At 41.7% G+C, this 17,018-nt stretch overlaps 1 protein-coding gene across 2 annotated transcripts; it reads right to left on the bottom strand.

Moving 5' to 3' along the window:
* Positions 1-3,344: 3,344 nt before the first annotated feature.
* Positions 3,345-16,391, bottom strand: LOC139454469 (uncharacterized). Of its 2 annotated transcripts, XM_071236191.1 has the most exons (6): positions 16,229-16,391; positions 14,841-14,972; positions 12,162-12,236; positions 8,306-9,556; positions 7,803-7,886; positions 3,345-7,142 (listed from the first exon to the last, which is right to left on the bottom strand). In XM_071236191.1, the coding sequence occupies exons 1-6, from the start codon at positions 16,260-16,262 to the stop codon at positions 6,766-6,768; spliced, it is 1,953 nt and encodes a 650-aa protein (XP_071092292.1). In that variant the 5' UTR covers positions 16,263-16,391; the 3' UTR covers positions 3,345-6,765. The 2 variants fall into 2 exon arrangements, with proteins under 2 accessions (XP_071092292.1, XP_071092293.1); XM_071236192.1 differs by lacking the exon at positions 12,162-12,236.
* Between the last annotated feature and the right edge of the window lie 627 nt (positions 16,392-17,018).

Raw genomic sequence — 17,018 nt, 5'->3', positions numbered from 1 at the left:
CAAACTACTTATACAATTTAGTGTCACATTTCGATGAAATTGTTTCTCAGGTCCTGAAAAGAAGGACAAGCATTGTTGTACAGTGAACAGTCTCCAGTTGAGACGTGACAAGGATGTAGATTCCATTCATACAAAGGAAAGCCGAGTCGCTGACTAAAATAGGATGGAACAGAACAGTTCATGTCCATCTGTAAACTTAAGATTAAAATTGCTTGTAAATGATAGATGCTATTCTAGTCAATGCCACATTCAATGACAGGGTTAAAAGCATGCTAACTTGAGAATCAAATATCTTAGAAAAATTTGAAATGCTTCTTAAGAACCCGAATCTAAAACCTTTTGTGTTTTGATTTCAATTATATATGAACATGTGATGAACTGTTAATTAAAAAGGGGAATATTCATTTTAAATAAGTCATATTTTTAAAACTGCTTTTTGGAAGAAATGGCTGTTTCATTGACAAAAATAGCCCGAGTAATTTAGTATTATATTGATGCTGAACATTACCCATGGTTTCAACAATGATTTAAATGCTGTGTTTAGGCCATAATGAATTATAAGATTTTTATCCCCGCCTAAGAATCGCACCACATCATTTTGTTGAGCCGAAGTATCGACAAAGAAGAAAATTGCTCTGTGTGGCCTTCATGATTGACTTTACGGGTGAGTGAAATTTAACACCGCATAGGCATTATTTCAGCCGTATAGAGACAAGAAGAAGTTCATTTATACTACTCAAAAGAAGTAAAAGAACACCCAATTCTTTATATTACTATAGTTAATCTCACATGCCAAGACAGATTAACAATAGTAATATGAAAGAATCGGGTGTTCTTTAACTTCTTTTGAGTAGTATATATACAAGTGAGTTATGAATTCAAAGTAATGTTTTAAAAAAATGACTTACTGGAAGACCCTATACACATACTCAAACTCACCATCCATGCTTTGTTATTCAAAAATATGAAAAATAAAATGCATCCAAACTAAATTTGAAATAAAATTTAATAATTTATTGTTTCTTTATTTCTGATATTTCACCAAGTTGTATCCGCCTCCTTTGTCTACTACTGAGCGTGATGCAGTTTGAGCAGTCTTGTAGAGGCCCTTGTGTACTGTCATATTGTCCCATCGAGAACATTCCTGGGGATCCAGTCATTGTAGTATGTATGTATGTGTATTCCCTCCCTGTGTGCTAGTCGGTCATGTTTTTTAAACGTGTCACGGTTGCCAGGCAACATGTCTACTGTCTGTCCAACCGTAGTCCTTGATTCTGTAACAATACCTCCACTACCTGCAGTGTGTGACATAGTTTTCTTTGTTAGATCTTGTTTTATCTGAAAACTTGATAAGAGCTTTAACATCCATAACACTTTGTGTCAATATGTTCCTCATTCCTGGGTCTTTGACGTCTGTAATATCACATGAATAAATCCTCACCATGATACAAGAATCGCAGTTGTGTTGTTTTTCTACACGATGGGATAGCACAGTAGATAGTGCCGTGCGCATCCCATCCAAGCAGGTTTTGCACCATCTTGGACCGCCTCAATGGTCCAGTGGTAGAGCGTCGGCCGGTAGAGCGGAAGGTCCTAAGTTTGATCCCCGGCCGCGTCACTTCAAAAGACGTTAAAAGATGGTACTTGTTCTTACCCTGCCTGGAGCTCAGCATTAAGGGGCTAAAACAAGGACTGTATGGCTGATCCATGTCATCAATCCCAATTGCGTGGATCGATGCTCATGATATCAATCACTGGATTGTCTTGTCCAGACTTGATTATTTACTGACAGACATCATACAGCTAGAATATTGCTGAGTGCGGCGTTAAACAAACAAGCAAACAAACCCTCACCTTGCACCATCTTGAAAAGACCTTGAATTTGGCAGTCTGTCCTTGAAAGGTCCTAAATGTGAATCGGCCTTGTGAAGACTTTGAATTTGGCAACCATGGATAACATGTAGCAATTGTTATATTGGGGATAACACTTTCTTAGGAATGTTCAAATTCTTGTACAGTTTGAGGTTGAGTCCAATCCAAGATTCGTACCCACACAATCTGACTTTGTGTCAGCTATATTACAGCAACTTGTAAATAATCGAGTCTGGACCAGACAAATCCAGTGATTGATATGTTGAGCAAATGTCCACATTGTCCTTAAAGATGACATACATTCAACAAAACCACCCAATCCACTTACTGGGTGAGTGAGTATAGTTTTACGCCGCTTTTAGCAATATTCCAGAAATAGCCTGTTTCAACCTACTTCAAACTTCAGACATCAATACCACTTTGTGTAACTAGATATGGATGTATCTAGCGCTAACCACACCTGTCAATCAAGTATCAGCTGGTAGTGCTACCCCCACTTGTCAATCAAGTATCTTACTATCAAAACATGTATACACTGCAGTGAAGTATGGCGTAACAGCTGTACCAGTTACGTGTGTCATACATATGTAGAATGACAGGGGGTCATGCTGTAATGTACCTAATTCAACTGCGGCCTCAATGATATGTGATTGAGTGAGTTTGGTTTTACGCCGCTTTTAGCAATATTCCAGCAATATCATGGCGGGGGACATCAGAAATGGGCTTCACACATTGTGCCCATGTCGGGGATCAAACCCGGGTCTTTGGCATGACGAGCGAACGCTTTAACCACTAGGCTACCCAACTGCCCCTATCTACTTACTGACCTCTCACAACCAATCAGGACCAATACACCAATCAGGGATCCCAACAGAGTCCATCAAAGAGAAGAGGACGTTCAAAGACAAGAGAGGCGATTATGGTTCTTCATATTTTATACATACAAATACACAGTATATATACATTGTTACAAAGATAAACTCTGTCAACGTCAGAATAATCTGATACAAACTTAAACACCTTTGATACTCATTGTCCATAACAGTAATGAATAAATAACATGCTCTATATCTGTGTCAAATAATTGCTATTTCACAAATATCTGGCACTGTAGTGGTATGTCCTGTAATGGTCACGTGACACTGTGACAGATCCTCAGTGAGTGAGCATGGATTTAAGCCACTTTTAGCAATAGTCCAGCAAAATCATGGCAAGTGACACCAGAGTGAGTGAGTATGGTTTTACAGCTTTTAGCAATAGTCCAGCAATATCATGGCAAGTGACACCAGGATGAGTGAGTATGGTTTTACAGCTTTTAGCAATAGTCCAGCAATATCATGGCGAATGACACCAGAGTGAGTGAGTATTGTTTTACGGTACTTTTAGCTATAGTCCACCAATATCACCACAAATGGTAGGGGACACCACAAATGGGTTCCATATAAGCAATTTGTAACAGCTGGCACTTCTATAGCACTTGGGTTTTGGTAGTTTCCATGGTTACCGGTGTCACAGTTCATCTGAGGACAATATTCAAAGAGAGGCCCAGTCCCAGTGAGTGATCGTAGCGCTATGGCTGTCTTTAATCTATGTCATAGCATCAACGTTAAGATAGTTTTAGCACCAAGATAATTTTGTGGAAAGGGTCCTGTTCTAGGACATATGTGGAACACAAGCCATTTTTTTACATGATGTGCATGACTGGTCCGAAACATAAAAGTATTTCGTACAAACTACTTTCTTGTGAGCATGAAACTGAACATGCAAAACTGTACTCTGATAGCCAAAATAGTGATACTGTATACAGTGTTTTCATCAATAACATGCCACACTGAACACAATGATAAATATGCTCTTATATTAATGTTGAACACATTCTTAACACCTACAATGCGTACATCCACCTTGACCCCGGTTGACTGTCCAAGGTGTAACAAATATAAAGCCTCCAAGAGATACCAATTTTTTTCCTATATCAATCTGACCTGAGGAGGGAGTGACCTTGACCTTTGTCATTACGACATGTTGATGGTATGAATCACGGATTGAAAAATGTCAAGGAATCAGAAGTGAAACTAAAATAAGTTCACAGGTCTCATATTGCAATCTGTAACGACGTTGACCTCAAACAGAATTTTATGTTGCATGAATCTTTAACAATGGAGTCCCATCCTGTTGTATCCGAAAAACGGAGGGAAAAAAGGCTATTGTATGTACAGTACTGGCCTTTCCAGATGCTTCTCTCAAAAGCAGAGACCATGATCTTCAATGTCAGGCAAATGTGAGGCAAACACTTCAGATGTTAAATATAAAGGATCAAGTATATGATATGTAACAAGCATGTGATAGATACAACACGTGTGGAGATGTTAGTAAGCATTACATATGTATCAAACAGAACAAGACCTGTTTTACAAGGGAGAACAAAAACAAAATTCTTGTCCTGACACCCAGGAATTTGTTTGTTTGTTGTTTAGTGCCGCACTCAGCAATATTCTGGCTATATGACGGCGTTCTGTAAATAATCGAGTCTGGACCAGACAATCCAGCGATTGACATCATGAGCATCGTTTCACGCAATTTGGATCGATGACATGCATCAACCAAGTCAGCGAGTCTGACCACCCGATCCTGTTAGTCACCTTTTAGGGAAAGCTTGGGTTGCTGAAGACCTATTTTACCCCGGATCTTCACCATTAGGGGGAACAGTTAATTTAAATAGTTCAACCAAACAAATCCCATCCCCATCCCACAGAATATGAGTGGTCATCCTCTTATGCGTGTCTAAACTGGAATCGGCACTGTGTACCATTGTATACTACTCAAAAGAAGTTAAGGACCACCTGATTCTTTCATATTACTACAGTTACTACATCATGGCAATCCAGATTAACTGTAGTAATATGAAAGAATCAAGTGGTCCTTAACTTCTTTTGAGTAGTATATATCATGCAAGCAGGGTAATACTCTTGCTGAATGTCGGGCAAGCAAGATTCAGTAACTAAGTATAACTATGTAGATATGACCATACTAAACGTGGATATATTGCAAATTCAGCTATCGGCAGGTAAGCAAAAATATTCTGCTTGTTGCTAAGATATGGTGAATCTTTTTTTTAAGTATGTTTCTTCTCAACCATGTTAAGAATGAAATTGCACAATAAATGTTTACACATTACATTTGAACAATTAATCTGTCATACATGCAAATATCATGCAACATGTGAAATAAACTTGTTTAACTGGCTGATCTTGAAACACTCCTGGTTTCATGGATTATTTACCGGTAGTTCTTAGTTTCAACCTATAAATAAAGTCCTTACCTACATACTACAGAGAAACAATACGATGGTAACCTATCTAAGTAGGTGAGGTATTTGTTTGTGAGGGAAAACGAGGTGTAATATCGGGTTCAAGATTATTTTGTGTGTGCGTCTGTCTGTTTGTCTGTCTGTGTGTGTGTGTCTGTCTGTCTGTCTGTCTGTCTGTCTGTGTGTGTGTGTCTGTATCCACAAGTCAGGACTAATGCCAGGTTAATAGTGCTAGCCCACTGCGTGACCATACCTCAGTTTCACAGAAACACCCCACTTGGACTAACACTGTGACCGAGTGACTGCAATATTCCAGCTACAGTGACCCTTGTTAGACTGGACACCCATTATTCCAATAATCTTTTTCCGTGTGTATATCATGGTGTATGTGTACCATTTATTCGTTAATTCTGAAACTGGATAATCTGGACCATTTCCCAAGAAACGGTACCATTCAGATTAACAAGGTTCACCTGTATCCCACAATTGCCTGCAGTACTTGAGTCTCGACAGACAAACCAGTTGATACTCTAAGCAACGTTTCACCTTATCAGGGTACGATGACACACGATCACACATCAAGTAATAGAGTGAGTGAGTGAGTGAGTTGGGGTTAACGCTGCTTTTAACAGTATTGCAGTCATATCACGGCATGTAGCATGTAGCTTAATGTGGGAGAAAGCCCGAAGTGATGCAGGTCTCAGACATTTACCACTTCGGTGAAACCCATGAGCACGGGTATGGTGCTGACAAACCTAGAAACATAATCAGGGCGAACCGGGATTCGAACACACAATCATTGGTTTCTGGCATGTCCAAGGGATGCAACTCTGCACAGCGAATTGTGGCACTTGTGTCGTTGTTGTGTTAGGTCACTTGTGTTGTTGTTAGGTCACATGTGTTGTTGTGTTAGGTCACTTGTGTCATTGTTAGGTCACTTGTGTCATTGTTGTGTAAGTTCAATAGTGTCATTGTGTTAGGTCAATAGAGTCGTTGTGTAAGGTCACTTGTGTCATTGTGTTAGGTCACTTGTGTCATTGGTGTGTAATGTCAATAGTTTCGTTGTGTTAGGTTAATAGTGTCATGTTAGGTTACTAATACTGCTGTATTAGGTCACTTGTGTCATTGTTGTGTTAGGTCACTTGTGTCATTGTTGTGTAATGTCAATAGTTTCGTTGTGTTAGGTTAATAGTGTCATGTTAGGTTACTAATACTGCTGTGTTAGGTCACTTGTGTCATTGTTGTGTTAGGTCACTTGTGTCATTGTTGTGTTTGGTCACTTGTGTCATTGTTGTGTTAGGTCACTTGTGTCATTGTTGTGTTAGGTCACTTGTGTCATTGTTGTGTTTGGTTACTTGTGTCATTGTTGTTAGGTCACTTTTGTCATTGTTGTGTTATAGTTGTCACTTGTGTCATTGTTGTGTTAGATAACATGTGTCACTTGGAGTGAAATTGTATTGTCAGCAGTTTTAGTTGTTCTTTCCTTTGAAAAACACACTGCTAGTGTAAGTCTAGTCCATGGCAAGGTGATCAGTGTATTTTAGACACAATCCACTATGTGTGTGAAGACTAGGTCGAACTGATTATGTCACAGTTGCTTCACTTTTTTCTGGCCGTTCATCTGCATCCCTCTGATGGCCATCAGCATCCTCAACTGTCTGTGTGGAGGTCAATGAACTCGGGAAAGCACTTGTAGATACTGTATTCTGATTGGCCCCCTGGACCTGAAGTGGGAGCTGATTTGCATGTCCAGTAAGAGCCTGCAGCATTGGTTCACCGACACCAGGCGTCCTGCGATGCTCCTCTTGATGACTTTGAAGCAGATGTCTCTGTGTAAATTTCTTTCTACAAGCTTGACACTCAAACATTTTACCGCCATGATGTCTCTTGAGGTGAATCTTGAGCGTGCTGTTCTGGGCTGTGGCATACTCACAGAATGTACACTTGAAGGGCTTCTCACCTGGAGAGTACAAGAGAGTAACTGGGAATATACCTGTTCTAGGAAGTCTTTGATAGGCATTTAGAATTTGGGAGAACATGAATACATGACACTTTTTCTATGGATAGCAACTTCTTTTATTCTTTGTACAATGTTTAAGAGCTACTTCCTGCTCCTTCATCAGTGAGTTCATGTGACTTACCTGCATGTTTTGTTTGTTGTTAAAAGCACCACTCAGCAATATTCCAGCTACATGATCACGTTCTGTAAATCATCGAGTCTGGACCAGACAATCCAGTGATTGATATCATGAGCAACAACCCCTAACACCTAACCAATTGTCCTTGCTAGACCACCTGATCCATGTGGCCTCTTACGACCAGCATAGCCTGCTGTGGACCAATTCTGACCAGGAATCTCGAGGTCAGGTGACTTAGTTGTATGGATCCTGTAAAGAACCTGGAGATCACTCACCAATATGGACCTTGAGGTCACTTAATGGATCTTGATACGGATTTTGAGGTCACTCACCTGTATGTAGATTCTGATATGGATCTTGAGGTCACTCACCTGTATGGATCCTGGTATGGACCTTGAGATCACTCACCTGTATGGATCCTGGTATGGACCTTGAGGTCACTCACCTGTATGGATCCTGATATGGACCTTGAGATCACTCACCTGTATGGATCCTGATATGGACCTTGAGATGGCTGCGCTCCACGGTGGAATAGTCACACTGCTGACACTTGTACGGCTTTACACCTGTCACAGGTACATCACAGGAACATCAAACACTTGTGTAACAACATATTCAACAGAGGACATAAGGGACTGACTGTTCATGATCATAACATAAGCACAAGGTATTTCATAAATATAACACATGTATCTGAGAGAAAATTCACATACTGTTGGGAATCTGCTCGAGCAATGTATGTATACCCATGGATCTAGATGATCTGACCTGACATGTTTACTCATGTGTGAACAGGCATGTTTGTTCACTCAAGTGTGAACAGATATGTACGTTAGTTCAAGTGTGAACAGACAAAATTATTTACTCTTGTGTGAACAGACATAATTATTTACCCAAGTGTGAACAGAATCATTATCTCATGTGTGAACAAATATGCTTGTTTACTCGCATGAAAAGGCTGGTGTTTTCTCAAGTGTTTACTAACCTGTATGTTTACTCATATGCTTCTTCAAATGAATCCTCTGATTGAAAGCTTGCTCACACTGGTCACATTTGAACGGCCGTGATGTCGGGTAGCGCCGTTTCTTGCCGCTACCCTTTTCTGGCGACCCATCATCCTCATTGTCCATGCCTTCATCATCCTGCTCGCTGTCAATGTCAATCATCAACCGAGACTCATCATCATCTCCAGCAGGTGCCCCCCGGGAACACTCAGCATCTCCAGCATCCCCTGTCTGGAGGCGGAGGATCTGGGTCACGTTGTGGGGCCCCATGACAAAGGGCGCAGTGTTGGAACTAATTGTCATCACTCGTGACGTTCCAACCGAGAACATCCTCTGCTTGGGGAGGCTGTATGTAACCATGGGATTGGTCCTGGTGGGATCGGCTGCTGCTGCTGCAGCTGATCTGATGTTGGTGCTGGAGGATGCATTGTGGGAGTAGGACACTGGGATGGAGAAGGTCATCCCGGGCTGCATGATGATCGGACCTCTGTCGGAGCAAGTATCACGGCTCTCCGAGGAACACTGAGTGGGACCCTCACTGTCCTCCTGGGCCCTGCCCTGCCGAACCTCAACCGTCCCCCACGACTGATCACTGTCAGTCTGCACATCCCCGTTCTCATCTGATGGCTTCCCTTTCCCGCTCTCCCGAGGTCGGAAGTCGATATAAATAGCATCTCTGCTCCCATTGTCGTCCCCCTCATCCCCATCATCACCATTGTCCGACTCGTTCTCATCATCACAGTCCTTATCCAGGTCCTCCTGTTCGTCCATCATGTCCTGCCCCTCCATCAGCTCCCTCTCACCTTCACCACTCATGTGCTCCTCCATGTGCCGCTTCCGCTTCTTCGGGACAACAGCGCTGCAGCATTTTTTTGGTCGCTCATGTGTGCCGGGTATGATGGTCACACAGCACTCCTTGCTGTTACAACAGATGGTGGTGCCCCCTGCTGCCGCCAGCTCTGTACAGTTCCGTGACATGTTTGTCGTCACCTTCCCCGTCCCCTGGTTGATCTCCACCATCGTCGTCTCCTCCTTCATGTTTTCTTTATCTTCATCTTCGGACAGGTCGTCATCATGTCCCGCATCCTTCCCGTCTGTGCCGAGTTGATGTGGCATCCCTCGCTTGATGAAGATGTTGAGATTGTGGGAGACCTGCACGTGGTTCAGCAGACCCCAGGCCGTCCCGAAGTCCTGGGAGCAGGAGTAGCAGGACAACACAGTGTCGTTTGGACCTGAGTATGAAGATAGCAGTGTTATATGTCAGGTTCATGACACCATAAGGTCACTCTTAATCAATCCAAAACAAGACGGGATCAGGTAGTAGCATAGGTAATGGGGGTTCTGGACCACTTCCACTGGAGCCAGATTTATATACCTATACCACTACTACAGGAATGGAATTTTTTATGTCAAAATGATACATGATAGGAATTATTACATCACCACAGGCAATGAGTAGAAGCCCAACCAAAACATATTTAGTAGATTTGTGCAAACTGATGGCAAAATTACTTGCACATTCCAGCCGAAAATATTTAATAATTAATTTGATACAATTCGTCAAGTCATGATCGCAGAGTATCGCATTGAACAGAATGCTGGTGAGAATTGTTACACCTCTGCTGGTGATGCCTGGATTGTACCTGTCTCCACAGGCACAGGCACTCTCGGGTAGCCTAGTTGTTAAAGTCTTCATTTTCCCGCTGTGATATTGCTGCAATATTGCTAAAAGCTGTGTAAAACCATACTCACTCACTCATTCTAGAGGTGCGAGGCATTACCAGAATACTACGATTTGAAGTACTCATAAATACAATACGTCTCGAAAATACTATACTGAACCGCAAAAGAAACGTCATTCCAAGTAACATTGCATGAAAAGTTGTCATTTAATTATCTGGGTAATTTTTGTCAAATTTTCTAAAATCTAACATTACCTTGTCCGGAAAAAATTAAATTTGATGATAAAAAAACAAAGAAGATGACAATAAAACTGATCGCCCAAATGCATCACGGCAACGGCCATGGTAACCCGATGCACATGAGTTCCGTGCAAATTTAAATGCACATGTGTTACCCCATTACTTGCCCCCTAAGAAATCAGCGACACCAAGTCCTTGGACGATTGCAAGCTGGAAAAACCGCCCAGCAAGTAGCCAATGCATTTCAAGTCCATGTAAGGACCATACACAGGCTCCAGCAACGGTACCAGACCACCAACACTACAGATGACGACCACGTAGTGGGAGACAAAGGGTCACCACCCGATGTCAGGATCGTCAGATTGTGCAACAGCATCTTCAAGATCGCTTTGTTACTGCTGTGGAAACTGCTCAACAGACCATGGGGACACACCAGCAACACATAAGTGCTGACACCATGCGTCGACGATTGACGAGCAGACACCTCCACTGTCACAGCCCACACTGAGGACCCATTCTGACACCACGTCATCACTGGGACTATCTTCAGTGGGCAACACAGCACCAGCATTGGCACCATCAGCAGTGGAGAAGAGTCCTCTTCTCAGATGAGAGCCGTTATTGTATCTCAACAGCAGATGGCAGAGAGAGAGTCTGGCGGCACCGTTGGGAACATTATTCAGATGCTTGTGTTGTTGAGAGAGACTTGTGCGGTGGTCCGAGCATCATGGTGTGGAATTGGTCTTGCACAGAAGGTCAGCCCTGTGGTCTTCCAGAACTTTGGTCCAGGGAGAGGCAATGGCGGCACACGCCATACCTCATTTGGCACGTCGCTGCAACCACGAGTTTCAGCATGATAACGCCCGTGCCCACACTGCGAGAGCAACAATAGACTTCCTCCAGCAGAATGGCATCAGAACCATGCAGTGGTCTGCCCTCAGTCCCGATTTAAATCCCATTGAGCACCAGTGGCACAAGATTCAAAGACGGCTGAATGACGTCCGACCAAGGCCGACAACTGCAGCTGAACTGCGTCAGGCGTTCCTCCGAGTGTGGGCTCAAGTGCCTATGGCCTTCATCAACCGCCTCATCCATTCCATGTATCGACGTTGCACGGCAGTCATCAATGCACATGGCGAACACAAGAGATACTGACTTGTGATGCCATTTTCTCAGAGACTAGTGTTGTGTTTCACTTTAAGAACATTTGACACTTTAAATTCAACCTTAAAGATCAGTTTTGCCAAGTTTCATCTTTTTAATATGTCTCAAGGTATGTTCACAGTGTTTGGACAAGTAAGGTTTCTCATATATCTATCCATGGTGATGTTTCTTTTGTGGTTCAGTATATACATTGCATTTTCAAAATCATGCATGTTCTCATCTTGTTGTCCAAGTTACAAGTCGATTTGAGATTATGAAATCCAGTGATTGAAAAAGCGAAACTATTCATGACCAGATTACGGTGCATAATGTGTCTATTGCACATGTGTTGTGATTACAGCAACATGCAACAGTGAGTGAGTGAGTGAGTGAGTGAGTGAGTGAGTGAGCGAGTGAGTTTGGTTTTACGCTGCTTTTAGGAATATTCCAGCACTATCACTGTGGGGGACACCAGAAATGGGCTTCACACATTGTACCCATGTCTGGAATCGAACCCAGGTCTTCGGCGTGACAAGAAAACGCTTTAACCTCTAGGCTACCCGACCGCCCCACAACATCCAACAAAATGGAGGACAAAAAATATTGAAGTCAGGCCAATACCATTCACTCGTCTCCACCTTCTCAAACATGTCACAGGAAACATATTCTACTGCTCTGTTTCTCACACACTGAAGCACTTATAGACCGACTCTGGCTGTTAGTGTAGGAGACTAATGTGACAATGAACAGTATTAATTCAAGGTATTGTTACCAATTTGCGTGATCTCCCATGACCCATACTCCCGCTGCTGGTCACATGCGGAGTGGTGGCTGGTGGTTTTAGTACCTGCAGCAGTAAACAGTGGTTAGCGGTCAGGGAGGAATCAATGTTAGCGATAGATTTCAATGGTCAGCAGTAAACAGTGGTTATTGGTCAGGGAGGAATCAATGTTAGTGATAGATTGCAATGGTCAGCAGTAAACAGTGGCTAGCGGTCAGGGAGGAATCAATGTTAGAGATAGATTGCAATGGTCAGCAGTAAACAGTGGTTAGCGGTCAGGGAGGAATCAATGTTAGTGATAGATTGCAATGGTCAGCAGTAAACAGTGGTTAGCGGTCAGGGAGGAATCAATGTTAGAGATAGATTGCAATGGTCAGCAGTAAACAGTGGTTAGCGGTCAGGGAGGAATCAATGTTAGCGATAGATTGCAATGGTCAGCAGTAAACAGTGGTTAGCGGTCAGGGAGGAATCAATGTTAGTGATAGATTGCAATGGTCAGCAGTAAACAGTGGTTAGCGGTCAGGGAGGAATCAATGTTAGCGATAGATTGCAATGGTCAGCAGTAAACAGTGGTTAGCGGTCAGGGAGGAATCAATGTTAGCGATAGATTGCAATGGTCAGCAGTAAACAGTGGTTAGCGGTCAGGGAGGAATCAATGTTAGTGATAGATTGCAATGGTCAGCAGTAAACAGTGGTTAGCTGTCAGGGAGGAATCAATGTTAGAGATAGATTGCAATGGTCAGCAGTAAACAGTGGTTAGCGGTCAGGGAGGAATCAATGTTAGCGATAGATTTCAATGGTCAGCAGTAAACAGTGGTTAGCGGTCAGGGAGGAATCAATGTTAGCGATAGATTGCAATGGTCAGCAGTAAACAGTGGTTAGCGGTCAGGGAGGAATCAATGTTAGAGATAGATTGCAATGGTCAGCAGTAAACAGTGGTTAGCGGTCAGGGAGGAATCAATGTTAGAGATAGATTGCAATGGTCAGCAGTAAACAGTAGTTAGCGGTCAGGGAGGAATCAATGTTAGCGATAGATTGCAATGGTCAGCAGTAAACAGTGGTTAGCGGTCAGGGAGGAATCAATGTTAGCGATAGATTGCAATGGTCAGCAGTAAACAGTGGTTAGCGGTCAGGAAGGAATCAATGTTAGAGATAGATTGCAATGGTCAGCAGTAAACAGTGGTTAGTGGTCAGGGAGGAATCAATGTTAGAGATAGATTGCAATGGTCAGCAGTAAACAGTGGTTAGCGGTCAGGGAGGAATCAATGTTAGAGATAGATTGCAATGGTCAGCAGTAAACAGTAGTTAGCGGTCAGGGAGGAATCAATGTTAGCGATAGATTTCAAAGGTCAGCAGTAAACAGTGGTTATTGATCAGGGAGGAATCAATGTTAGCGATAGATTTCAAAGGCAGATCAGAAGACATCCAGTGTCTTACCAACTGTATTAGCATGATTAGTAGTGGACATATTCAAAAGGCATCCAGTATGTTTAGGACAGTAGAACTTGGATATAATGAACACGGAAAGAGTGAACAAATGGATACAACGAACTGTTACAAAATTCCTGATTTATCTCCTATATATTATCATGTAAAATTTACGTACATAACAAACTCTTTACAGAGAACAAACATATATAGCGAACTGATATCTGATCCCCGACAATCCCCAATACCACTAATTAGAGACGTGTATGGCGAACTGAGAAATCTCACTCAGTGTCAAGTGTCACTGACAATTGGCTTATATACAATCAGAAGTGAATCAATACAATCACAGCGAAACCACAGACTCCACATCTCCCAGTATGTAAATCGCAAAATGCTAAATACATATTTGATGAACAATGTTCTAAAAATGTTATGAATTTAATATAATTAAATGAATGTTATGAAATGTTATTATTTGAATGCTATGAAGTGATGACTGCAAATACAAGTAAAGGCTGCAATTACATGTATTGTGTTTTATTTTATCAAAGGTGGCGGACGTTTCCGAGCGGCAAGGTATATAATAACAAACTGATTTCTCCAGTCCCTTGTAATTCGTTATATCCATGCTCTACTGTTACTGTATTGGTAGTGGACATGTTCAGCAGGGGTTCAGTAGGGTGAGTGGGCAGTAAGCATGGTCAGTAGGCAGCCACTACGGCCAGATGGCATCAAGCATGGTCACAATGGTTCAACAGTGACAAAGGGAATATCCTTTAACCATGCAGAAAGCAATATTCCTGCCATAACAAGTCAGCTTACAGGACCGACCATGCAAATCTTTGTTGTCTGTTATTCAACTCAGCAATATTCAAACTATATGACGGCGGTCTGTAAATAATCGAGTCTGGACCAGACAATCCAGTAATTGACATCATGACCATAGCTCCACGCAATTGGGATACGATGACATGCATCAACCAGGTCAGCGAGCAGCTCATGTCTGCAGACCAGGAAATCAGTGACAGCAGATATGAGCAAGGATCCATGGCACTGGGACATTCAAGCAAGCCAAAGAGCTGAACCACTAGATGGATCTTAGTTGCCTCCAACTTTAGTTGCCTCTTATGACGCCTATACCAACCCAGGCTACAGGAGTCATTGTTAGTGGGTAGCCAGCAGCCAGCAGTTAGTATTGGTCAAACTTGTCACCCGAAACATATGAAAGTGTATCTTTACCTTGAGGTTGTGTTTCCTGGAGAGGACCAGAGTCAAGGCAGTCCAGTCGCTTGTGTTGTATGAAGTTTGTAATGTTGTGGAGGGGATATTTCTTGCCACATCTCCCACAGGTCAGGATGTCCACCAGGTTCTCTGTCAGCAACACGGCAATTAACTTTCACAATCTCTCTAGTACTAGTAGCAGTTTAGTCTGCATATATTCACTTCATAACTATAGCTAGTCTTCTATCTGTGGTAGACTGTCTTATTGGAGGCAGAAACTAACAATACCATTGTCCATATTGTCCAGGGAGTTACCTAGGACGTTCAACTAAGTGTCCTTCATGGTCAATGGCAGGCACATTGGGAAACAGTGTTATTTTGTTCTAACCTCACGAACATTTTGTAACATAGTATTTAATTATCCTTATTTACATCAGTGGTAAATTAACTGAAAATAATGTTGAACAATTAACATATTAAGAGATGTTGTAACTGGCCCTTCTCCAAACTGTCTGTCCCAAAACAAAATGTTGGAGGCCACGACTGAGTTACCCAGAGGGCTCCAAACATTTTTAGAACTCCTTTACCCCTAAAACGCCAGTCCCTTCGCTCTGAGATTAAATCTTGTTGTTGCGATTTTATGAGCAAATAAAGATGTTGTTGTACAGAATATCACAAAATGGCCACCAGTTGTGTCATTCTACCGAGATGATCTTTTAGTTAACCATTCACATGACCTCATCCTCACTAAATATTTTCTCATCGAAATTACATGATTTACGAGCAGTGTCTAATTAAATAACTTAAATATACACAGAGAAGGGGTGAAATTTTGACTAACAAGACAGGCTATCTACTTTCTGTTCAGCAAGCCTTTCATAATGTTTTAGTAATAATAGATAAATTTTAGTTACATATCTATACACCTCTCCTATCTTTCCATTTACTAACCATTGTTAACATCAGTGATACTAAAGCTGTACCACAATAAGTAGAATCTAGTCATGCTGATTACAGAGAGTGACATCAGTGAAGTGTGTGTTTCACATGTCAGATACCCTACTAATATTGAACTCAATCGGAGACTTTTCATTTACTCATTTGACCAAAAACTACCATGGGGTAGACAGGTCTATATAAAGTTCTAAAAAGTTTTAAACACATTAATACTGAAATATCAATAACATTCACTGTATGACAGGCACAATGACACTCTTACTAACGCTATGTGTACTACCGAAGGTCATTCGGCGGCTGTAAGTAAGGCCAGTGTAGACAACACAATCTGTGTCATTTTCACATTTTCACATTACGTGATAAACCTCAATCACAATCAACAGTGATTATGGATAACGTCATTCCTAAACACCTTTTACACAATATGCGTCTCAGTATCATTTTCTTACCGCCAGTCATGCTGTTTCCTTCTTGGGGTAACATGTCGTATGAACACCCAAATCCACGAACACTTCGTTCATGAAGACAGTTGACGTGTGATCGTGTGTAAGGAACTGGGAAACGTCTTTTTCACACTGCCCGAAACTTGAACATTGGGGAGGTGTGCAAAATACCATGTCATGCTTTACGGGGTTTGTAATTAGCTTTTTTTAATTGATAAAACTCACATTCATAGTTACATAAAGACATTATGTGAAAAGGGGAGCAGGGTTTGATATATTACGAAACATGGTAAGGTTTAATGTCAGAAATGGGAATCAAGAATTCCCGTACCGGAAGTAGTGATGTTCGGTTAAAATCCGGAAAATACTTTAAATTACAGAATCGTTAGGAATAATACCTAATGACTGAAAATCCAAGGGATTTTCAAAGATATTAGTTTAAAAATTTAAAAAGATTATATGTCGGTCATACTGGTCAATCGTAGGTGTGTAGGTCATGAGTTGGATTCATTTAAATGGCTTTATGTTTCACGTATTTATTTACTTCCGGTGAATGTAACCAAAACACGTTCCGGAACCTGACATACGGAATAAGAAAAAGTGTCTCACGTCATCCATCGCCTGTTTCCTTACCTCAACTCTTTTCGGGCGTATCATTTTTGGGGTAAAAATTCCAACCAAATATTTGTAACTATTGTGCTGTTCTCGATGCATGTTGGCTATGAAAGGTTCATGTGATTGTATGAAAGACCATAAAGATATCTGAAAATATATAATGTTTTGTTTATCATGCATG

This window comes from Haliotis cracherodii, unplaced genomic scaffold (assembly GCF_022045235.1).
Source record: "Haliotis cracherodii isolate W230 unplaced genomic scaffold, xgHalCrac1.p SCAF_10, whole genome shotgun sequence".
NCBI lineage: Eukaryota > Metazoa > Mollusca > Gastropoda > Lepetellida > Haliotidae > Haliotis > Haliotis cracherodii.
Note: the sequence above shows the minus strand (reverse complement) of the source record. Positions and strands in the feature narration are given on the sequence as shown.